Raw genomic sequence first — 24,825 nt, 5'->3', positions numbered from 1 at the left:
CTCAGATCCCTTTATTCCAGTGGTGAGCCCAGCAGTTTCACAACCATACCGCCCAACGCCAGCCCCCCGGATTAGGGTGCCACCACCTGCTTCCACGAGAGAACTGCAGCCAGCTGTGATTGATGAGAGCCCTGAGTTAACTGAAAACTTCAGGAGTATGGACAGTGCGTCCTTAATTCATGAGAGAGTACCATCACAAGCACATCACAGCAAACAGTTTCACTCCAGAGACCCTCCATTCTCTCAGTGCTTTCCATCTTATCAGTTTGAGACTTCAGCACATGAGCGGATGCCACCTGCTCGCAGACATGTGTGTGACCAGCCTTCACTCTCTCAGGAGAAAACATACAGTGGGCCTGCTCCAACCATTCCCTTTTTAACATCTCCTGATCCTAGAGAATTCTCAAGATTGAGGATAGCTTTAGAGAATATTCTGCCTGAGGATGCAACAGAGCACTTTAAATATCAGATACTTACTGACCACCTAAAGCTGGAGGAAGCACTTCTTGTGGCAGACTCGTACATTAATTCAAGGCTTCCATTTACTTACACCATGAGAGCACTTACCCCCACCAGTTAGCCTTACAATGCATAGCAGATCTGATGGATGGACCAAACATTCGTAGTGGAGATGTGAAAGCTTTTCGCTTGTTTGGGCTCCATGTACACTCCTTGGTCAGTATGTTGGAACAGCTAGGCCAGAAAGGGAACAACCGAGCTGGAGTGTGGGTCACATGTTTCCAGACTTATGAGCAAATTGCCACATGACCTCAGATCCAGTTTTAAGAGGTACACACACCCTCTTGGCGTTACCATTCCTACATTACTGGACTTTGCAGGATGGCTTGAATATAAGCTCCAGGTTCAGGGAGACCACACAGATTACACCCCTCAATCCAAACAAGTGTCATCAATGCCGAGAAAGGAAATACCAAAGTTCTACTCAGAAATGGCAACAAAGCTATGGAGGCATATGCTGTGCTTGATGATGGGTCAGAGCGGACCATTATTTTTCATGATGCAGTTCAGAAGCTGAAACTAAAGGGACAGCCAGAGGAATTAGCGCTTCGCACGGTCAGGCAAGAGACGCAGACCATTCACGGGGTGGCCGTGACCTTCACGGTGTCTTCAATGGATAACCCTCGTAAGGTGTTCAAGATACGGAGTGCATTCACAGCTAACAGCCTGGGTTTAGCAGAGCACACGCACCCAGTCCAGGTACTCCAGAAAAGGTACAAGCACCTCGCAGTCCTACCACTTCAGAACCTTCACAAGGTGAAACCCGTGATTCTTATTGGTTCTGACTACCCTCACCTCATAACACCCATCGAACCTGTCCGACTAGGCCCACCTGGGGGCCCTGCTGCTGTGAGAACCCGCCTAGGATGGACATTACAGGGTCCAGCACAAGAAATAACCACCAGACTTTCCCCTCAGCAGTGTCTCTTCACCAGTCTGCAACCCATTGACAACCTGTACGCTGATGTGGAGAAACTATGGAAAATGGGCATTCTCCCATATCAGAATGAGAAAGTGCTGACAAGGTCACGACAAGACCAGGAGTCCATCCAGCTTCTCCACGCGAAAACAGTGAGAATAGGAGTTAATGGAGTCCAGCGTTATGCAACTCCCCTACTGCGGGCTAAGGATATGCCATGCCTTCATGCACCCAAAGTAGCTGTGTTGCCACAGTTAAGGGGAATTGAAAATCGTCTGGAAAGGAAACCTGATCAAGCAGCAGCATACCAGGAAGAGATAAACAGGTTACAACAAGCTGGCTACATCACAAAACTCACCCCTGAACAAGTGAAAGAATCCAACAAAATCTGGTACATACCACACCCTATGGTAGAGCATAACGGGAAGAACAGGGTCGTATTTAACTGCTCATTCACATACAAAGGCCACAACTTGAATGAGTTCTTGCTACCTGGTCCAATACTCAGTCCTTCTCTCCTGGCAGTTCTACTACGTTTCAGAGAACAGTCCACTGCAGTTAGCAGTGACATTCGTGGTATGTTTCATCAGGTACGCCTTCTGCCTGAAGACAAACCACTGCTGCGATTCTTATGGAGAGATTTACAGAAGGATAAGCCTCCAGAGCTATACGAATGGCAGGTGCATCCCTTCGGAACCACATGTAGTCCCTGCTGTGCTACCTTCGCTCTGCAGAAGCATGTTCAGGATCACAGTGAAACCATGGACACACACGGGTCTCAGTGGAGAAATCTTTCTATGTTGACAACTGCCTCCAAAGTTTCTCCTCAAGTGAAATGGCAAGAGACCTTGGCAACAGACTCTGCAGCCTCTTAAGCTCTGGAGGCTTTGACCTAAGACAGTGGGCAAGCAACGATCCATCAGTCACCTGCCAGTCGAGGCTCAGTCTCAAAGCAGCATCCAATGGATTAGTGAAGGTCATCAGAATGCCCAGGAGTCAACTCTTGGTTTACACTGGCATTGCTTATCAGACACCCTCTCCTATAAACCCCGCTACACAGACCACCCACTTCCAACTATGCGGAGCATATATCATGTCCTAGCCAGCCAGTATGACCCCATCAGCTACATTGTGCCATTCACGATACGAGCTAAAGTGATTGTGCAGAGGTTATGGGACAAGAAAAGAGAGTGGGACGACCCTCGATTGCCCGAGGAACTGTTAAACTCATGGAAAGCCTGGGAGAATGAGCTAGACAATTTACAGTGCGTCAGCTGGCCAAGGTGTTACTGTAGTGAACAGCTTGATCATCCCACCAGTCTAAGGCAGATCCATGTTTTCTGCGATGCTTCAGAACAGGCCTACGGTTCAGTAGCATACTTGCGAACTGAAAATCCAGAGAGAGGAGTGGAAGTAGCCTTCATTACTGCCAGATCCCGTGTAACTCCTAAAAAACCTCGTTTGGAGTTATGTGCTGCACTGACTGGCGCACAGCTTGCTAAGGTTTTGAGAACAGAGCTTACCTTGCCCATCCATAGCATCACTCTGTGGTCTGATTCCACAACTGTGCTTAACTGGCTACTGTCACAATCCTGTCGATTTAAAGTGTTCGTGGGCACCAGAGTGGCTGAGATACAGGAACTCACAGAGTCTGATACCTGGAGGTACGTACCATCACAGGATAACCCTGCAGATGACATCACAAAGGGCAGATCTATTCGTGACATAGGATGAGAAAGCAGATGGTACAACGGGCCAAAATTTCTCAGCCAAACCCCTGATAGATGGCCAGAGATGCAGCCACTAACAACCACTAACCATGACAAAGAACTGAGAAAGTCAGCCTTTTGTGGTTTAACAGCCACCTCTCTGCCCACCCCAGACCCGCAGCAGTACTCAACCCTCGCAGATCTGCTAAAAGCCTATATTCAGCATGACAGTACACCAACAGCAGACTACAAAGAGGCAGGGTTGGCAGCCCTACGCCAAGTTCAAACTGACTGCTTTGCAGAGAAACTACCGTGTTTAAGATCAAATAAACCCCTGCCGAAAAACAGCAGACTGCTTTGTCTAGCACCTGAATTTTACAGTCTCTCAGAACTCATATGGGTTGGTGGCCGCCTTCGTCAGTACAGTGAGCCAGAAGAAGATGCCATACATCCAATTGCCCTTGACCCACATCACCCCATTACCAGACTGACAATCAAAGATTATGATCACCGGCTGCATCACCCAGGGCCCGAAAGGGTGTTTGCTGAGCTTCGGAGAAAGTACTGGGTGCTACGGGGACGAGCAGCAGTCAAAAGTCACCAACGGCAATGCACAGAGTGTCAACGGTGGCGAGGACAACCACATCCTCCCAGAATGGCAGACGTCCCCCCCGCCAGGCTTAGAATCCATCAACCAGCCTTCTACTCAACAGGTGTAGACTGTTTTGGACCATACACTATAAAGGTGGGACGCAGGCATGAAAAGAGATGGGGAATCATTTTTAAATGCATGACCTCACGTGCAGTCCACATTGACATACTTACCAGCATGGACACTGATTCCTTAATGGCTCTACGGAGATTCATTTCCAGACGTGGCAAACCCTTTGAACTCCTTGCAGACCAGGGTACCAATTTCAAAGGAGGAGAAAGGGAATTAAGGGAATCTTTCATGGCCCTTCATCATGAGCTACAAACCCACCAACGTTCGTTAAAGAACGCACTTCAAGTTACACTCGGCGCCCAGACAGTCAGCGAAGAAGTACTGAGGACAGTCCTTATAGAAATAGAAGGTATTCTCAATTCCAAACCCATTGCATACACCTTTTCAGACATTGCTGATCCAGACCCAGTAACTCCAAACCTCTTGTTGATGGGGCGGCGGGACACCTCATTACCTCAAGTTGTATACCACGATACTGATCTCTTAAGCCGTAGGAGATGGAAGCATAGTCAGCTCCTAGCTGACCACTTCTGGAGGCACTTTATCCGTTACTACCTACCAAACCTTCAGATTAGGCAGAAGTGGAAAACGGAAGGAACTGACCTGCAGACTGGTGATACTGTTATGATCGTGGACCAGCAACTGCCACGTGCTTTGTGGCCGGTGGGGAAGATCGTTCAGGTCTTTCCTGGAACTGATAAGAGAATCAGATCTGCAGAGATACAGGTGAAAGACAAAACGTACATCCGACCTGCTGCCAAAATTGTATGTCTACCCCCTCTTCATGACTAGCTGGATCAAATTCACACTGTGAATTTGGGGGCGGCTGTAGAAAGTATTCCCCCCGAAACATTGACTTTCCCGAACACCCCCAAACCATCTCTTCAAATTAGATGCTTGAAATGATTCCTTCAATATGCAATCAAGACAAAGACAACTCAACATAATCCAGCATATAAATCGATCTTCTACCCACAATGTTTACATCTGTACAATCTGTACAAGTTATATCAGGCCCTTTGAAATACGAATAAGACCTCATATAGAAAACTTGGACATAAATCTCGACAATCTAAGCCAGATTCACTTCTGTCCAGTTCCTCCATGGATTTGAAAAAGTTATCAATTTGGAACTGTCCTGTAGTAAGTAGGCTGAAACATATCCACATATTTATCATCAGCATGTCTTTGACATAAGCCTTTTTCCACATCATATATCATTAACTGATGGGTCAAAGATTGACAATCACGGATCTGCAGCAGCAGTAATTGGCCACCAACAGTATGGCATTCGTAGCCAGCATGTGATCGCGCCGGCGAATATCTCCATACAGTATGTATTTGTATCCAAATCTTTTAGCTCAAAATTGTACTTCAAATGCTGTAGCTAATGTTAAACTGGATCAGTTGTTCCCAACCGTGGTCCTGGAGTACCACCATCACTGCACATTATAGATGTCTCCTTAATCAAATGCACCTGATTCAACTCATCAGCTCATTAGTACAAACTCCAAAACCTCAGATTGGTTTGTCAGAGAGACAAAAAAGGTGCAGTATTGGGGGTACTCCCGGACTAGGGTTGGAAACCGCATAACTGGATTATTAACTTTTTCTCTATCACAGCTACAGTGCATGTCACAATATCTGAAGGCCAGGGTGTGCAGGCGGTGGGACAAACTGCAGGAATATTTAAATTCCGCCGACAGCTACAGTATCTGCGACGCAAAAGGGCTGGCGATTGCGGATACAACAGAGACCAAAGGTATTTCACTGCAAATGTCCACGTTTATGCCCTGAACTACCATACATGTTTATCAACTTCCCTAAGAGTCCTCTCTTTGAGGATGATGGCAATGGTAACCCTAGTTGTACCTGAGAAGTTTTTGAACTGCTTACACACAAAAGGTATGTGTTGGTTAAATATGCTTCAGTTTGTTTCCATTACCTTTTTAAGCAAACTATTTTATTGTGGTACACAAGCAAACTAGAAAACTGAAAAATAAAAAAAAGTGTTAAAGTATTGGAATTTTTTATTCATAGTGTTAGGCTATTGTAAGTGGGTTTGTCAGGACTCTATGAAGCTGAAACTGAAAAAGCCCAACAAACAAGTGCAAGAAATAATTTTTTCCTTGCATATTGTTTGTGCAGTTTTGTGAATTGTGTATAGTTTTGAAACATGCAACTAAGTTTTGAAAATGTAAGCAGAAACTGTGAAATGTTATGTGGGCATAATTTAGTAATGTTGTTGCATTTTAGATTTGGAATTTTGGAAAACATCGAGCTGGAAGGTATACGCCATCAGAACTGTAGACCTGGCCAAGCTCAAGACGGGAAGACTTGAAAGTGCTTCCAAAAAGAAAAGGCAAGTTTGTTTTCAAGAATCAAAATGATATATTATGCAGTAAAGGCCTGCCTTGCCCCAGTGTGAAACCATTTAAATAGCACTCACTATAAGTTGACTCCATCTTCACAGCTGTAGGCTTCTTTTACCAACTCACAGTAAAGCTTTCTGCTACACATTGTATGAGGCAAACTTTGCATGATGTTTTAGATTGGTAAGGTGTATACCTAATGTCCCAGGATTGCCCTGTGTGACCGGTAATTAAATTATACAAATTAGAGTAAAAACTTTCTCATCCATGTTGGCCTATTGCTATTTCTGCATGATTCACTTGTCATATTGTAAGGCTAGAAGCTTACACTGCTATTTTGAACCAGTATTAGAAACAAAAAGCAGAATGATGTGCAGAACTGAATTATGATTAAATTAATCTAACTCTAATAAAGCTGTTATTATATAACATCTTAGTTGTTTTTAGGTAAGAGTCTTTGCTAGAACTGATAAGAAAACATAAGATTTAACCTGAACGTTCAGTTCATGTTTAGTAAAATAGAGAGCCAGAGCCTCTGTGACTTACCAGGCAGAGGATGACATAATTGGTTTTAAAGGGTTAGTTCACCCCAAAAATGGAAAAAAAAATTGTCATTAATTACTCATCCTCATGTCGTTCCACATCGTAAGATCTTCGTTCATCTTCAGATCAAACGTCTTCCGGAAGCTCAAACGTGCTGCATAACCAATGAGGTTAATTCTTGTGTGTTATGTGGTGTGTTTGAGCTTCTGGAAGAGGTTTGTTCTTGTGTGTTATTCAGGTTTGTTTGAGTTTCTGCTTATGTTCGCTGATCAATGTTTACATGCGAGTAAAAGCCTAAATGAAATCTATTCATCATAACAAGTGATCAATTCTCTTCAGAATCAGTGATAAAAGGAAAGCTTCTCAAAGCCTTTAAAGCAGGCAAAATTATTAAGTTACATGCTTAAATATATACAGTTATGCAGCAATACACTGTGTAGTAAAACCAGTATCTAACGGTTACCTGTATGTCTGTAACTGTACAGGTACCCAATCAGTCTGTAATGCACTGCTTTGATCTCACTGATCAACTGTTACCACCTTTCATTCTGAAACTTATACCCTAAGCAAAGAAATGTTAAATGTTTAGAATTCAAACACCAAAATAGGGTTGTGCTGATAGGCAGTAGTATTGTATATTTATGATATTGTTATTATTAAGCTAGTATTATTAAATTGGCCTGCCATAGTTTTACTTAAGCATCACAGCATATAGCCGGGACAACATGCGCATTAAATCTAGCATTAAAATACTCCTCGTTGAAAATGTTTTAAAAACAGACTACAAAACTATAGCCCACATCAAATTCAAACTGCAAGGTGTTAAACCTATATTCACAAATTTGGTCAAGAGTGCTTTGAGAATGAGAGAATTTACCAATTTCTTGAACAGCTGTGAAAACTGCATCGTCATTGGTCAGTATTTTGTTTCCTTTGCATAGCACATAAACATAAAATGTTTGATAGGCCTAATAATATAATACAAATTACAACACTAACAAATTATTCATTTATTATATAATAAAAATGTATAGCTAGTAACAGTCTATAATAGGTCTGCACAATCAGTCAACAATAAATTAAAAACCGATTTGTTTAACACCAAAAAACAAATGAAAAAACAAAGATCATAAACCGGAAGAACAGTGAAATAGCCTGCAGTGGCCGCATACAATAACATTAAGAATCTATGGTGGTATAATTTTAAAGTAACATTTCAAATTTGTAATAAAACTAATAATGATGACTTATTACATTAACTCTTGATATTATTGATGTTACAGATAGACTGCAGTGAATTGAAATGCTGATACTGTCTGTGAAGTAATGGACATGTCTTTTTCACTTTTTTCAGGGTGCACTCTGAAGAAAATGAAGTTCTAGATGGCCTGCTCGACGTTGAGCTTGAGATAAAAAACTCTGCATCAAGGCTAGCTGAAAACATGGATGAAAAATTTAGCGAGCCAACCATTTCAGTCGCCCACATTAAGGCGAATGTCCTACAGGTAGTGCAACAGATTGAAGTGTTAGCGGAGATGAAGGAGAAAATTTCTGAAGTGTCAAGGTCACTATCCGTTGCGTCCTCTCTGCGAGATGCGGTAGCATGCAAGATGTGCACAAACATGCCCAATTCTGTGCTTGTTATAACTGCATGTTGTGGGCAGGTGGCAGGGTGTGGCCCCTGCATCCAGACGCATCTAAACGACAACGACAGCTGCCTTTTGTGTAAAGCAAATATGTTCGCAGGCAAACTGGTGTTTTTAAGAGGCCTGAGTGAGGTGCTAGCAAAACTGACGAATGAAGCGACTTAAATGGGGTCTGGCTGACCGTGTTTGGCTCAGAAGTTAAGAAATAATATTGTTTTACATATTTTTATATGCATTTGTTGTATACCTTGCTTTGTTGTATTTTGTTTAGAATCTTGGGCACGGTGTTCAGGGGTTAGTACGGCATCTGGCCGAGTAATTTTTGTTTTTCTGTATCACATTTTTGTATGTGTACTGTGTAGGGGTGTAAATTCATAACAGCCAGCTAAGTTTATTTGTGTAGTCCAGTGCCACATACAGTATCTTAATGGGCATTACTGTTCCACAGCAGTTTATGTTCCTGTTCCTGAATAGGCCATTTAAGAGAGACCCCCCATTTTCTTCTATACACTGTTGTTATATGAACCACAGCACATTTTGGCTCTCCTAGCAGAATATGCTTGTCTAGGGTAATTTCACTGTTAAAAACACCATTCATAGCACTGATAGTGATACAAGGTTTGTTGTATATCTTGTGGGGTATTATGAGAAACTAAATTCTGAATTTAACAAATGTTATAAATGTTTTTATTATGGTAATTAGCAAATGTTAAAATAAACCAGTTAAGCTTGCAAATGGACTTATGTCATTAATGCCAGTTACGTGTGACACTGACCCCACACTAAGTTCACGATAGTCATAGTGCATAGCTGATAAATATAGTGTTATGTTATGAGTGACTGTACCAAACATAAATCATGTTAATTAATGCAAATAATGTAGTGTCCTTGTACTTTAGCATGAAACCATTCCATGCTGCAGTTCAGGAGTGAGAGAAGACTGACAGAACAGACAATAAATAATACACAAATCCCAAAGATTTTGATAATGACAAAGGTGAGTTCAATCAAATATGTGCTGGTCCCAATTTGGGAGGTCACTTTAAATGATAAACATTAAAACTATTCATTCTGCAAAAACAGTTTGTTGTCAGCATTTTACTTTGTTTTTGGATGAATAATTCTTAGGCATTAATGTGTATGTTGCATTTTATTACTTTAAATACCGTTTTTATTTAAATACTGTTACCTTTAGACACAGAGTAGATATACAGCAATGCATCTTATAATCTCATGTTTGTAGCTTTGCTGTCCTGCAGCCACTTGCCTAAAAAAAATGACAACTTTTAATGACACTTTTTAAATGAGACTTTAATAAGAAAATTAAGTAACCAGTAAAGATGTCAGACAAATAGATTGGAGTAAAAAATGTTTGCCTCTGATATAGTGCAGTAGAAATCTAAATACTCAAAAGTTATTTGAAGGCTGCTACTGTTTAATCTGAACAACAAAAACAACACCATCACACTAGCTATTGCTCCAGTCTACGTGTAATGTTCACATGTCTACAAACCCTCCCAGAATAGGCCACTGTGACCTAAAAGACAATCGTAAAACATTTCATCATAACTACAGGTCGACAGCAGCAAAGTTTCCCTCTGCACCTGAAGGTCGGGGTGGCCATCAAGGGGGTCACGTCCAAACGGCGCAGGATAAGTCAGAGTTCCTCCGTTCCTAATGTAGTCAGCTGCAAGTTCCTCAGCAGGTGGAAAGAACTGAGGTGGGATTCGAGCGGTTCTGAGATGGGCTGCAAAAAGAGCATCAGGTATGCCCTTGGAAGGGATTGTATGTGCATTCCAGGCAGGGATGAAATTCTGCAGCCCAATCATGCAGCATTTTGAAGCAATGGCTGAGACACAATGCTTCCAAAAGGGGTCATCAATGTCCAGAAAACCATTGCTGACCAAGGCACACAGTGTGTACTTAACTGGGTAGTATATTCGCGAGTTGACTTCTACCCACTTTCTTTCAGCAGCGTGGTTCTGTCTTGACTGACTTTGAATGAAAGGGTGTCTGTTGACATTAGTGCGAAAGGCCCTAAGATTATCTTGTTGATACAGACATAAATAAAATTCACGTCCGTGATCAACTCTTAGCTGATCAAAAAGGCCATGACTCAAGCAGATTTCTCTGTACACTTCGTCATAAATTATAAGATTATTCTTGATCGGCATTACAGAAAATCCTAAAATTTCCCCACTGAAACCATCAGAGGCAACAACTTCAGTAACCCCAAAATCCACAAGCTTTTCGTTTTGGTCCATATGTAGTTTGTGACCGGCGTACTCAACGTAATAGACATGGGGATTCGTTTGGCGAGCAGTTCCCTCTCTTCACATCTGAGTGTACTGCGGGGTAATTTGTGCCAGTGCGCGCCTTACAGCCTTTTCACCCAACCTGTATCCCGAAGCTCTCAACGTCCCAGTCATCATCTTTCTACCGTACACAGGGCCGCAAACAGTAACTGCAGGTCGAACGACTGCATCCACACCATCTCTCCCTAGCCGTGCGTAATCAAAACGATGAATGTTCCTCGATGCGCAGAATTTAGAAATGGAGGAAATACTGGAGCCTCTCCCGAGTCCATATTGCTGCTGTAGGACCTCTTGAACTTGTTTGCATGTGTATCCCAGCTCCTCTACTAACCTGTGGATTACACTTTCGTAATCATCAAGCATACTCCACTCACACATCTTCCAGACAATCTGTGTTAACGTGCAGTCACACAGTTAATGGAGGTCTGATGATAAATGATTGCATGGTCAGACGTGTCAATGCATAGGCATATACATACAGCGCTCTGGGTAAATACATCCACATCCCCACCCCCCGCTCCCCCCACTGGTACGGTCCAACTGGGAGCACAAAAAAGAGAAGTGGAAAATCAGAATAATGAGTAATTTTTAATGTTAGTTAAAAAATCAGATTCGGACGCAACATCCCAAACTCGTAAAATTGAAAATTAAAATGACAGAATTATCCGTTTGAAAATTGCTCCAAAGAAATTGAAAATGAAAGTTTGAAACCAACTTTTCATTTGGTTCATTTTGATGGTGCGAATTGAACAAAGAACTGCAAAGGGTTACACGGACCGTTGCACGTTCTTTATTCTGCAAATGCTTCTGTTTGTAAAATGTTGCTTTATGTTGCTGTATTAGGCCTACATTGCATTAGCTTTAGCACATAATGATCATGGTCAAAATGATCAATGGTATATATTTTGACCTTTAGGACACCTGCAAATACCATAGCTTCTGAAGGACAGTAGCCTACAATAAATAAATAAATAAATATATAAATAAATAAATACACCAATCCTGTTTAAAAGTTTGTATCCTCGGACTCGTATTGCCGAGTAGTGAGCACTCACTTAACATACTGAACCAAAAATAAGTCTGCTGATTATTTTTTAATAAATATTTCTGTTTATCCTCTCATATATTTCACCTTTTTCACTAACCTGATCACCTGAGATTTTTCACATAATCAATCATTATCAATTAGGCCTGCTAAATGTCTGAAATTGTGAAATTTAAATGTCTTGGTCTTAAATTTAAATTTGACTGCTTTAGACAGATAAACAACACTCTCTTATTTTAGCATTAATATAATGTTGTGTTCAGGGGTGCATCTCTGGTCTGACAGGTGGAGGGACCAAAACTGAGAGTTGGGTAGTCAGTTTTCATACTATTTTAATATGCAATGGATTATCAAAATTAAAACAACACAATAAACAACTTTTTTTTCAGGAAATTATTATTATTAACAATTTAAGGAAGAAAAATTTAAAAGTTATTGTTTTCATTGCTTTTGGCTCATGTAACCTTGCATTTTAATAAATAATGTTACATAAGCCCAAGTAAACAGTAATAAATGATCAAATTACTAACAATAGCACAAATATTTTATGAAATAAACAGTGCTGTACATTTTTCAGGTAGGTCTAACAGTATATTCTGCAACAACATACTAAAATGTATAACTTTATAAATTAGAGAAACAGTATGAAAATTTTTAATCATGTGACCATAATCACAATTATCAATATTATCATGGTATAGTTAAAATGTCTTTAATAATTTTTAAGCTTCAAAATCAAAATGATCAATTTTAGGCATTTTATCTGCTCCATAAACAATTTTAAATAGGGTACCTTATTATCTGAAGTGTTGAAATTATTAGAATGCACATTAGTTTGTTTTCCATCTACTAGTTAGGATTTACAACACATTTGCTCTAATTTTTGCATTGGTCTGAATAGAAAGGGCAGACATGCTGAATGAAAATGTAAATCCACTGTCAGACAGCAGGTGGCGCTTATGAACAGCAGAAATAAAGCTGTTTTCACAGTAACCACTGTAAACAAAGCAGCGCTGCACTTATAAACACTGCTTTATTACGCATTACAAGGAGGGAAGATGGAAATCAAATGCCATCGAAACTTTTCTGAAGACAGTTGGTTCCCAATTTTGCATTCATACGATTCATTCATTCATACATTCTTTCATATAATTTGCTTCCAGTGCTGCACCTGCGTGAGACTCTTACTAACTTTGCTCAATGCTTAGCAGTATACCGTGAGGTTTCCCACACAGTGGTGGGCCGTCAGGGCCAGAAGGGCCTTCTCTGCTGGCCCTATAAAAAATTACAAATAAAAAAAGTGTGAAAAATGTTTTACTTGATTATTTAGTTATCATTTTCATTAGTGTAATGTCCACAAATTTGCCTATGATTCGTTTTGTTGTGGTTGCACTGTAATATCTGAGGTGAGCACTACAGATAGTGCTAAGCTTTTGTTGAAAGACGTCACATCTGATTTGTAAAACGCATTAGTGACAGAATCATCAGCCAATCAAATTTTGATGTTCAATGACAGCACGCTCTCTGGGTCTAGCGAAGTGCCCAGTGCAACCCTCAGTGTTTGTCGGGAATTTCCAAGGTATGACATGTGAAATTCAGCAAAATTCGCCGGCACCTTTACACCAGATCTTGTTGCAGATCTATTGTAAATGCCTTTTTCAAGGGGCCCTTTTGCAGACAAAACAGAAATAATTGAGAAAGCAAGACCTACACCCACACTGGATTCACTAACAATGTCCAGCAAGGGTTTGTTTGCCATTTGAAAGATTGCAACTATGAGTGCTGAGTGGCTAACAGCTAGCACTGAGCACAACAAGCTATGTTGTTTGCCGTGTTTACTTTTTAATACAGGTGCATCTCAATAAATTAGAATGTCATGGAAAAGTTCATTTATTTCAGTAATTCAACTCAAATTGTGAAACTCGTGTATTAAATAAATTCATTGCACACAGACTGAAGTAGTTTAAGTCTTTGGTTCTTTTATCTGTGTGCATTGAATTTATTTAATACACGAGTTTCACAATTTGAGTTGAATTACTGAAATAAATGAACTTTTCCATGACATTCTAATTTATTGAGATGCACCTGTATGAGTAAAGGGACATGGATTGATTCTGGCTTTGACAGTCCGTACAGCTTCACCAAGGCAGCTCTGAAACACCAAGGCTCTGAGCGCCATATAATCTCAGTCATGCATTTGAAAACATTTGGTAAATGTTGTGTGGACTATGATGGAGTGGCTGTAATGGCCTCGGGGCTAAACGGAGTACAGGCTTGCGTAAGACGAAGTCCCCCAGGCCCTCTTTGTGCATTGTTATGCACACACAATTTGAACCTAGTGATTTCACAGGGATCATCAAAAATTAAAGAATGCAAGGTATTTTTTGCAAATCTCTTGGTGGATTATCTGCATTTTTAACTCGTTCTCCCAAACGCACCAAATTACTGGATGTATTTTGTCAAAGACAGCTGCTGCACGTCATGCAGGTGAGGTGGAATTTTAATACCAAGCTGGTGTGCACTGTCCATGTCAAAGGAGTTGAGCTGGTTGAGCTTTTCCAGCACATCCTGACCACACTGAAGATTTTGCCTGGGAAACTGTACACTGTGCCTCTGGACACCTGGCTCACTTAAAAAGTTTCTAATTCTGTTTTGTTTTGTTTTTTTCTGGCCAGAATTACAGATGTTTGTCAGAGTGTTGAAAGGTAGCGAGCTAAGTTCAATGACATCTTTGAAAAGACCCCGCTGGCGGTGGGACAGCCCAGCATACCACGCAGAAAGCCCGATGTGCGCTCCCTCTACAGAGAGCTTCATATGGCTGTAATTGACAACATACTTGCACAAATTAGGAACAGATTTGAAGATCACAAAAGACGGATGTTTGTTGGATTGCTGGATTCAGAGCAGTTTGAAAAATTCAAGGCCCTGAAGGCCCCACGGTATGTGTTATGGAGAGATGCGAGACAGAGGCTTGCGGATCCATTTGCAGGCTTTATTTAACAAGAGCGTGGTCGAAACAGGCAGGGGTCGATAATAACGAACAGTAACAGACTAGGCAAGACAGAGGAGTTATCCAGTTCGGGCAGAGGTCGATCGGGGCAAACAATAACCAATAGGCAAGAGGATAATCCAAAAACAGGCTATAGTCCAGGCAAGGAGCAAATAACATCCAAACAGGGCAAGGCAAGAGAACAATCCTAAAACAGACAAGATATCCAAAAACACAACTAGGCTAGACAGGGCAATGTCTTGACTGAACTAGGAAATTGGCTCCGTAATAATGCTATCAGCAGAACAGTGATACATGCACACAATACTCGGCAATCTGAGAAAGGTCTGAGTGGGTGTTATATGTGACCCTGGACCACAAAACCAGTCATAAGGGTCATACATTTTTCAAAGTTGAGATTTATACATCATCTGAAAGTTGATATGATAGGATTGGATAGGACAATATTTGGCCGATATACAACTATTTGAAAATCTGGAACCTGAGAGTGCAAAAAAAAACCTCTAAATATGAAAACCTCCTTTAAAGCTGTCCAAATAAAGTTCTTAGCAATGCATATTACTAATCAAAAATTTAGTTTTAATATATGTACAGTAGGAAATTTACAAAATATCTTCATGGAACATGATCTTTACTTAATATCCTAATGATTTTTGGCATAAAAGAAAAATAAATCATTTTGACCTTGTATTTTTGGCTATTGCTGCAAATATACCCCAGCGACTTAAGACTGGTTTTGTGGTCCAGGGTCACATGTGTGATTGACTGCAGGTGAGTCCGAAATCAGTGCAATGGAACATGGGAAGTGTAGTCCGGAGTGACACATAACAGTCTGTGTAGTATTAGAGTCAATGTAATCGGAAAGCGACCTCTGGTGGCGAGTAGACAGAAGACCACGGACAGGATTTGTGACAGTATGCCACTGTTCCCACATATTTATAGATTAATCCTTATAAAGATGAAGTTATTCAGTCAAGAACAGATTTGAGCAGAGTGATTTATCTTTTATTCTTTAATGAATAAAACACATTCTTAATAAAAGCTTTTAAACAACAAAGTGATCTTTTCCTTATCTCTTTGACCCTGGTTGAACTCCGTACAGCTGCTTCTGCACACACAACTCTGCAACGCTCTCCAGGCTAAAACTCACAGTATTATTGAGTTTATATGCAAAACATCATATAAATGTTACATTCATTGTATTTTAAATACAATACCTATGCAGCAGTTACATAATTGCCCATATGTGGCAACAAAATAATATAACCTTAAACATAATATTTTAACTAACTACTTCAAACAATGAGGCAGGGTAATTTTATTCATATGCATATTACGCAACAAGCAATATAACAAGAAATATATATAAAATGTAACAATATTTCTATATTTTATAAAATGTATTTCTTCTACTAAGGTTTTTGTGAGGAGTTTGGCAAATGACAGTACTTCGGCTCTGACGGTGAAATTATGTTTCTGAGAACATTTACAAAAATAAGCACCATGATACACTTGGAAATCATGCAAATATCTAAAAGTTGTAACAAATATGCAAGCATTATTAAAAAAATACAAATAATAATAATAATAATAATGTTATTAATTGTTGTTTTACCAGTAAACACATAGAAAAGTTCACCCAAAAATAAAAGTTTGCTGAAAATGTACTCACCATCAGGCCATCCAAGATGTAGATAAGTTTGTTTCTACATCAGACCACATTACACTAGAGGTTATTATGCATTATTATGCATTATTATGGATTAGGAACTCACATTTTGGCCAGAAGCAGTGGGTTACAGTTAAAACACCTCAATGATTGTAACATTTAACATTTGGGTTTTTCCACTGGGTACAGTACCTGGTACTTTTTTTAGTACCACCTCTAGAGGTTTATAAACCAATCAGAGATTAATTTGAGTGTTGCTAAGGGCTTTCAGCCAATTAGAGATATTATACACTATTATTGGGCTATTTTGCCATGCACACAAGTCTACTTTTGCTATACTATTTTTGCCATATGAATATATTTTACTAAAAACCAAAAAAAAAAAATAATAATACTAGTTTGTTCTAAACAATAATTCGGGCTTTAAATACCCCCAACATAAGTGAAACATATGTACCAAATCGTGACAAATGACCTTTCTTCGTGGACTGATTAAACGGTTACGCTGTGACAAACAAACAAACAAAAAAAAGTTACCTTTATTCCTTGCCACAAAGTAACTTTTGTGACAGTGTTTAAAAGTGAGCGATTTTAACACAAAACAATCTGCTTAATACATATCGCTGCTTCTTTCAGTGCTAATTGCCTTGTGTATTTTAATGTTAAAATAGGAAAACACTCACCTGTTCTTTCTTTCTTTCATTTTTCTTGTTTTAGGGACAAGTGGAGGAGTAGATGTGGAGAATGTTCAAGCTTCTGAAGAAAACCTTTGTTAATTTACATGTTTATAAACCTGTTTAATGTTTTTGTTATTTGTGCTTTCTCTATAGGCCTATCTATAATAAACAAACTGAATTAATCAAATTCGAGTCTTTCATATGTCATTGAAAAGGTCTCTTAAATAGTTTTGGGCAAATGAGGACAAGTTAAATTAGCGACGTCCGCCCATATTGATTAAATAATTAAAATGACGAACTGGTTACCAACACACGACTATGGTGAGGTCACCATGACGTTGCCACGACGTCACAATTACTTACTTGCAACGTAACAAAGTTGCATTGCGGCGACGTATACGCACCTTTCACTTTTCCGGTTGCAAGTTACGTCGCCAGGATGAAACTTTGGTCACCAGATTACGTTGCAGTTACGTAATTTTGTTAGCTGGGTTGTCGCTCTTGTTTTCGTTTTAAAATTCGACACTCAGAAATCATATGTCGCACTTTATTACAATAGCCACACTCCCTACGAAACTTTGGGCTAGATGGACTAGGCCTGATCTTAAGATCAGAAGAACCAACTTCAGTTTCCTTTTGTGAATTGTATTCAGACTCACACGCATGCTTTAAAAACACAGGTTTATGCATTAATGCATAGCCTACTCGTCTGCTTGTTGCACAGTACTTTCGTTCATTTAAATACAAAGCAGTACGCTCCGGGACACAATTCTTAAATTCCTCAATGAGCAGCAGTTCACGCAAAGAATTATAGTCATTGACTTTACACGCCTTTATCCATCGGTCAAAAAGTATACCCTTCTCACGGGCAAACTCCACATATGTCTGGGACGCAGATTTTTTCGTTGTACGAAATCGCTGTCTATAATGTTCAGGCACTAACTCATAAGCACGGAGAATCGCATTCTTCACAGTCTCGTACTGAACACTTTCTTCCAAAGGAAGATTTACACTTTACATTGTAGCATTAATGACCAGACCTCAATTGGCCACTTTAAAGCAGAAGCTATATGCTCAAATGCCTGAAAATAAGCTTCAACTTCTTTCTCGTGAAACGGTGGAACAATTACAATGTTCTTTGCGACATTAAATGGAGACGTGGAAGAAGCATTCAGAGAATCCGTTAACACGGACACAGAGCTAGCTGTAGATCCACAGTCATTCGGCACTGTTGGAGGATTGGATATTAATCGCAGCTGCCTCAGAACTAGGCCTACCTTCCAACGCAGATGATTTTTTAGATCAGGGGTGCCCAAACTCGGTCCTGGAGGGCCGGTGTCCTGAAGAGTTTAGCTCCAACCCCAATTAAACACACCTGAACCAGCTAATCAAGCTCTTACTAGGCATACTAGAAACTTGAAGGCAGGTGTGTTGAGGCAAGTTGGAGCTAAACTCTGCAGGACACCGGCCCTCCAGGACCGAGTTTGGGCACCCCTGTTTTAGATCCTCTTGAGTCGTCTCGCCTAGCCTGCAACTCTAACTGCTGCATTTTAACTTTCGTATCAGCATCAACCCGATACATTTCAAGCTGATGCTGCAACTCATCTTTCTGAGCCTGAGCAAGACACTTCTCCAGCTGTAAACGAGCCAACCGCATTTTTAAACGCAAATCGACCTGAGATGCTGGTGAAGCTTCAGCAGAAAGTGAACCATCACCGAGAGATGCACCTATGTTAACTGGAGTAACTGGATCGCCAACAGTAGAAAACCGTGGAGAGAGTTCCCCTTCATCCACCACAGCTGCCACCAATCCTGCTGATTCAGCAACATCATGCACTGAAGGTAACACATTTTTACTAATTAAACCAGCCAACAAACAAGCTTTTAAATCCTTCTTAAGCAATGTTTTAGAAACAGGAATTTCAAAATGTTGAGAAATAAGGAACAAATCGTCCTTTCTACACGTTTCTAACACTGCAGCTCTAGGTTGATTTAAAAATTCATTTAAATCAAAAGTCGCCATTATAAGCTATAAATTAGTAAGCAAAACATGATATAATAATACACACGACTCCGGACCTACACCTACCTAGCCAAGATCTAGCTGTCTCCTCTCTAGTCTTCAGAGGGTACCAATTGAGAGGTAAGCCTCCCCCCCCCGGGATTCCTCCAAAAACAACAAACTAAAATAATGGGAAGAGTATTGAACCTTTTATTGCATCGCCTGATACAAGAGGTAAGGGCGGTATTTATTTATTGCAACTGCTTGGGGGAAACAAAGATGTAATAGAGGATTTATATATTCTTTAATCAGTATAACAAATACATCAGTAGACCAGATGAGGAAGGAGTGTGGAGTGAGAGCAGATAAAGGGGAGCTTGACGAGCTGCAGCAGGTGCGGGTGATCAGTGCTGGGGCTGATGTATGGTGACTGTGACTGAGAACAGGTGTGAGCCAGGGAGGATTCTGGGACATGGAGTCCAGAGCTAGCGACTGGTGACAGAGACTCCCTGACATTTAGTACCTAAATGATGCAGTACCTTTCCTTAGAGTAAAAAAGGGGTAAAGAATGTACAAATGTGTCCATTTGTGGGTATTGCCCCGCAGTGGCAAGCTTTTGTACCCCTAAAGGTAATTTTTTTTCTTTTTCTGAGTGTTCCTCCAACAGCTCAGATATGCATACTTTTTTTTCCCTTCCATTGTTGATATTTGAGCTGAGGTTTGTTTCACTGTCAAAAGCCAGTAAGCCAGGTTTATTGTCAAGCCAAATCACACATTTTTTTTATTGCTGTTGTTTTGTTTACTACATCTAATGAGTTTAAAATCACAAACAAATATTAATGAGTTTCACATTTTACATGCTAAAATATACAACAGTAAAAGGGAGTTCTAATAATTCTGTTCCTATGAGTCAATTGAAAGCTTTCAGGCTTATTATAATCAATCTGGCTTTGAAAGTGTTTTCTCCTTTGAGCGAGTCTCATTTGTTGTTCTCTAATGCAGGGCCCCACCCTAATTTGTCTATTTTGTCTCTTGCTTTATTCTTCTCACTTACGCTTCAGTTTCTAACGATCAATGTGGACATAAGTATTCCAGAAATAATGCTGCTCCGTCAGAATTTTCTCATCATTCTTGTGTTCTTTGGGATGGTATTGAGTGGGTATGTAATTACTCTTCAGCAATATTAGAAGGTTTGCTTTGTGTTTGGGTTGTGAATTGATGTGATAATAATCAGTGTTGGGAAGGTTACTTTGGAAATGTAATAGGTTACAGATTACAAGTTACCCTATTTAACATGTAATAGTGTAACTTTTTCAATTACTTTATTAAAGTAATGTAACTGATTACTTTTTGATTACTTTTCTAAATTTCTAATGAATGTTTATTTGCAACTGTTAATCGTTTTCAAACATTTACACCATGCAGGGTTAACCTTACAGTAGTGCTCAACACTGTCAGCCTTTCAAAAACCTTCATCACTTGAATTAAGATGATCAAATTTGAACACATCCACCACAAAATCAGACTTTAGTACCGCCTTTTACTTTGAGATTGATCTGAAGTTCAATGAGATTTAAAATCATAAGAAATAGTTAAGATAAGAAATAGTTAATTGATAAGAAATCTTTGCATAACTACATGAAACACTGCACCTTAACAATGGTTTGGAAAAACAATAGTTAATTAAAAAATTATAATAAATAAAAGCATATACATCAATACGGTTATCTAATAAGCATGTGTCCTATTCTTTGTACTAAACTCTTGAAACATTGGTGTATCTTTGTATATGATATGATGATAGTTTTCTCAAAATAAGTAAAATGCTCATGAAGTGACTCGGAGCAGTTCTAGAGATTATGTTTATGTGTTCATATACTTGTATATTGAGGTGGCAGAGGCTGAAAACACCGCAAGCTTCAATAGGCCTATGTGTAGTAAATGAAACCGCATGTGTGCGCCATTAATTTCCACAAGGGCAGAGTGGGAAAAAAAAATTCAGGCCGGGAAATCTCACACTTATTCACCCAAAACAAATTCTGAAACATGGACAACCCTATTTTTTGTATGGACCTTGCATAAAAAAAGGTTTAAATCCTTAGGTTGGGGACATGCAAAATAATTAAAAGTTCTCTCCTGAACTGCACCTTCACTTCCATTTTTCTTTTCAGTCTCTTTATTTTGCCCTGATATCTATCTCTCACATGACTTTAATACTCAAGCTTTAACAAAACTATACTTTCTAAATTGCCTACATGTCAAAATTGGTACATCACTACAATATCTTTATAGAAAAATCGTAATACTGAACATGAGTCATGTTTTTCCCTTACAAAAATTAACCATGCTTTTATTATAGTAAAAGTACAATAACCATGTTTTTTTTTTTTTTCGCAAATGGATTACCATTTGTATTTATTTTTACTACAAATACCATGGTTAAACTATGGTTAGTGTGATGATCAGTGTGATGACTGATGAGCATGGGCTGCTGCTGCTTAACTAAGTAAACAAAGACAAAACTACAATAGCATATTTACAGATGAAACTGACCTGCACTTGAAACCCTGAACAGTAGTTTTGCTCCTCTGCTCCACCTGTGCGCTTCCACAGTCCACTCCATTCTCTCTCTCGCATTGATTACTCTGATGAGCGCGCGAGCCGAAGCATTGCCAGTCACGACTAACCGATTTATTAGAGATTTAATTATAGAAATGGAGAATTCGGAAATAATCGCTTTAGTACATTCGGCAGGCAATTATACAATAATAATATTAAAATAATTACACATTTTTTCTTAGTAACTGTAACTGATTACAGTTACATTTATTTTGTAATTAAATTACATAACACTGTTACATGTAACTAGTTACTCCCCAACACTGATAATAATGCAGTATTATTTCTCAGAAAGTTGGTACCACTGCTTGACATGTGGCCAGGAGTAGTACATGAAGTATTTAGCATAGTATTGCACTCTATTCTGCTTATGCACCTTTTTTTAATGCAAATATATTTATGAACTAACCTTGACAAACATATTATACATTAATGAAACTGCATTTTATGACCCATTTAAAAAATGTTTACATTTGTATTTTATTCTCAAGATGTATTATATTAAGAATGATTTTGCTATAGTGGTTCAGGTTGTAGGATTGCTGAATGATAGGTTTGGGACAAGAAAGCAAAGTCTTGGTTAATTTTCAACCCTGCAATATAAAGCAATTAATTACTCTGCATTTTCTGTCTACATGACAAGCAAATAAAACTCTAAACTCTGAGAAGAAGATAAAACAGTTACACATTTACAGAGATCTCTCCTCATGAGGTTATATGTCTTTCTTTACAGGCTCATTTACCTGAAAAATAACCAGTGCAGGTGAGTCTAGTGAAGTTAGAAAAACATGGTGCAGATGTAGTGTATGTTTTTCCCCTTCAGGGAACTCGAGCTGCGTCAGAAACTCTTGATTTGAGAAGTTTGCATTACTGAATTATTTAATTTGTTACTGTTTTAAGATGCAATCAGCAGATAACAGAACAAGGCATCATCAAGTGAGTAATGATGTGCATAAACATACATGCTTATATTCAAAAACACAAACACACGCACAACATAATCAAATTCAAATTTGTAAGAGTTTGACTCTGTTATTATCAGCCCAGAATGGAAGCAAAAGACCTTTGGATTGCGCTCATCGCCAGGGTGTGTAAAGCTTCATCTTCTTAAAAGTGACTTTATTTTTAAGTTGATCCGTAGTTAATGAGGACTAATGCTCAAGACAAAAACATTCTTGGTTTATGGTTGTTTTTGTAGTTCTGATCAGATGGTCAGTGAGATCGAGTTAAATGATGATTCTTCAGTTCATAGATGGAAATAAGAAAACTGGGAAACCCATGTTTTAAATGTGTATCGATTCTTTGAACAAATAAAATGTCTGTTGTTCTTTCTGCTTATTCATTTGTATTACAGGATGTTGTACAACCAGCCGAGTGCATTGGTAGGGTGAGTATTATGTTTTTAGTATCAACCTGTTATAGCCCATTTCCACTCATGAATGGAATGATTACAGTGCTGTATGTGTGTTTTTAATGAAGGCGGACAGATGTTGCTTCTGTGACTTCATGGTCAGCTCCAATCATTTGGGAGGGAACCTTTGACTCCACACTGATCGACTCTATCTACAAACAACAGAATCTCACCATAGCAACCACTGTCTTCGCTTTGGGAAAGTAAGCCTTCATGATGCCTCTTTTCTTGTATTAATAATTCTCATTTGTTTCCCCTCCTCTGTTTTTCCTGGTTTCTGGAAATAGTAATGATTAAATGATAAATTAACCATAATATATCTCCCTGTCTTTGTTTTCTCTGTTTGTTAGATACATGCGTTTTGTCAAAGATTTTCTGGAGTCAGCAGAGCAGCATTACTTTGTTGGATTTCAAGTGCATTACTACTTGTTTACAGATCAACCGGAATCAGTTCCTGAAGTGAAGATAGGTGAAAACCGTAGTTTGACAGTTCGAAAGGTTCAGAGTTTGAACAGATGGCAGGACATCAGTATGGGCAGGATGGAAAAACTGGAAAAACTAATAGAGAATGAACTGGCCAGTGAGGCTGACTATATTTTCTGCCTTGACATAGATACAAAGTTCTATGGCCATTGGGGTGTGGAGTCTTTGGGTCGTCTGGTAGGCGTGATACATCCTTGGCTCTTTGATACTCCAAGGAATCGATTCACATATGAGCGTAGACCAAAGTCTCAAGCATACATTCCAGCTGGGGAAGGTGATTATTATTATGCTGGTGCTGCATTTGGTGGCTCATTGGAGGATGTACATCATCTCACCAAAACCTGCAGGGAGCAGCTGAGCATTGATGCTGCAAACTCCATTGAGGCGGTATGGCAAGAGGAGTCTCACTTGAACAAGTATTTCCTTTTGAACAAACCTAGTAAACTGCTCTCTCCTGAATATATGTGGCGGGACATCCATGAAAGTGCAGCCCAAATAAAAATAATTCGCTTCACTAATGTACCTAAAAACTATGCTGAAGTTCGTCCAAACCCGTAGCAAATGTTGCCAGTATTCAGCTACACTGACATGGTGTGTCCTCACAGGCTTCCCATAATTGTGCGACATTGTGAATCTGTTAACGGGTAATAATGGCAACAGGGAAGTCGAAATCTGCCACCAAGAAATGGATAATCACAGACATGTATACAGATGTTTATGAGCACAATGTGGCATCAGGAACAAAATCTGCCAAAATCTTTTTGAATAAACACTCACAATATGAACTTGTTCAACTTCTTTGCAATACTCTTCATTATGTATCCGAACGCAATTTATGTGTATTGAAAGCACTGACAACCTTTTGTTTTACGACTTTTATGAAGGGAGTTGAGGGAGGACGTTTAGGGAGCTACAAGGCCTGAAGCTAAAACCAATTGTAAACTTTAAATGATATTTTCTGGGTACTATTGCAAAAACATAACCTGCCTTTTTGTATGTTTGGATATGCAAACATGTGTGTGACACATGACATTTTGACACTGTAAAATATGTATGCATACATTTAGAAACGTCAAAATCTTTACGACTATGTTTTATATTTATCTTATTTATATAAATATATTATGATTCCTTTGAATTGTATTTGTTTATATTTGTATAA

The 24,825-nt window shown here is 39.3% G+C and overlaps 2 protein-coding genes across 2 annotated transcripts; both read left to right on the top strand.

Annotated features, from left to right (window-relative positions):
* Window positions 1-5,360: 5,360 nt before the first annotated feature.
* Window positions 5,361-9,236, top strand: LOC107694299 (uncharacterized). The gene is made up of 4 exons (XM_016493967.1): window positions 5,361-5,419; window positions 5,495-5,633; window positions 6,128-6,233; window positions 8,141-9,236. Exons 2-4 carry the CDS (start codon window positions 5,504-5,506, stop codon window positions 8,595-8,597), a joined length of 693 nt encoding a protein of 230 aa, XP_016349453.1. The 5' UTR covers window positions 5,361-5,419; window positions 5,495-5,503; the 3' UTR covers window positions 8,598-9,236.
* A 10,948-nt stretch (window positions 9,237-20,184) lies between these two features.
* Window positions 20,185-24,593, top strand: LOC107694233 (histo-blood group ABO system transferase-like). Its single transcript, XM_016493875.1, has 7 exons — window positions 20,185-20,309; window positions 22,503-22,532; window positions 22,670-22,705; window positions 22,812-22,856; window positions 23,124-23,156; window positions 23,249-23,383; window positions 23,531-24,593. The coding sequence occupies exons 1-7, from the start codon at window positions 20,251-20,253 to the stop codon at window positions 24,219-24,221; spliced, it is 1,029 nt and encodes a 342-aa protein (XP_016349361.1). The 5' UTR covers window positions 20,185-20,250; the 3' UTR covers window positions 24,222-24,593.
* Window positions 24,594-24,825: the final 232 nt, after the last annotated feature.

The sequence above is a fragment of the Sinocyclocheilus anshuiensis genome, unplaced genomic scaffold, assembly GCF_001515605.1.
Source record: "Sinocyclocheilus anshuiensis isolate Anshui unplaced genomic scaffold, SAMN03320099.WGS_v1.1 scaffold954, whole genome shotgun sequence".
Classification (NCBI taxonomy): domain Eukaryota; kingdom Metazoa; phylum Chordata; class Actinopteri; order Cypriniformes; family Cyprinidae; genus Sinocyclocheilus; species Sinocyclocheilus anshuiensis.
Note: the sequence above shows the minus strand (reverse complement) of the source record. Positions and strands in the feature narration are given on the sequence as shown.

What these genes read in the sequence shown, in the direction of transcription:
- LOC107694233 (XM_016493875.1), top strand. Translation starts at nt 20,251, where the DNA reads ATGCTGCTCCGTCAGAATTTTCTCATCATTCTTGTGTTCTTTGGGATG. An exon ending in GGATTGCGCTCATCGCCAGG is followed by an intron (nt 22,857 to 23,123) that starts GTGTGTAAAGCT and finishes TTTGTATTACAG; the next exon opens with GATGTTGTACAACCAGCCGA. An exon ending in CAGCCGAGTGCATTGGTAGG is followed by an intron (nt 23,157 to 23,248) that starts GTGAGTATTATG and finishes TTTTTAATGAAG; the next exon opens with GCGGACAGATGTTGCTTCTG.
- LOC107694299 (XM_016493967.1), top strand. Translation starts at nt 5,504, where the DNA reads ATGTCACAATATCTGAAGGCCAGGGTGTGCAGGCGGTGGGACAAACTG. An exon ending in GGATACAACAGAGACCAAAG is followed by an intron (nt 5,634 to 6,127) that starts GTATTTCACTGC and finishes GTTGCATTTTAG; the next exon opens with ATTTGGAATTTTGGAAAACA. An exon ending in AGTGCTTCCAAAAAGAAAAG is followed by an intron (nt 6,234 to 8,140) that starts GCAAGTTTGTTT and finishes CACTTTTTTCAG; the next exon opens with GGTGCACTCTGAAGAAAATG.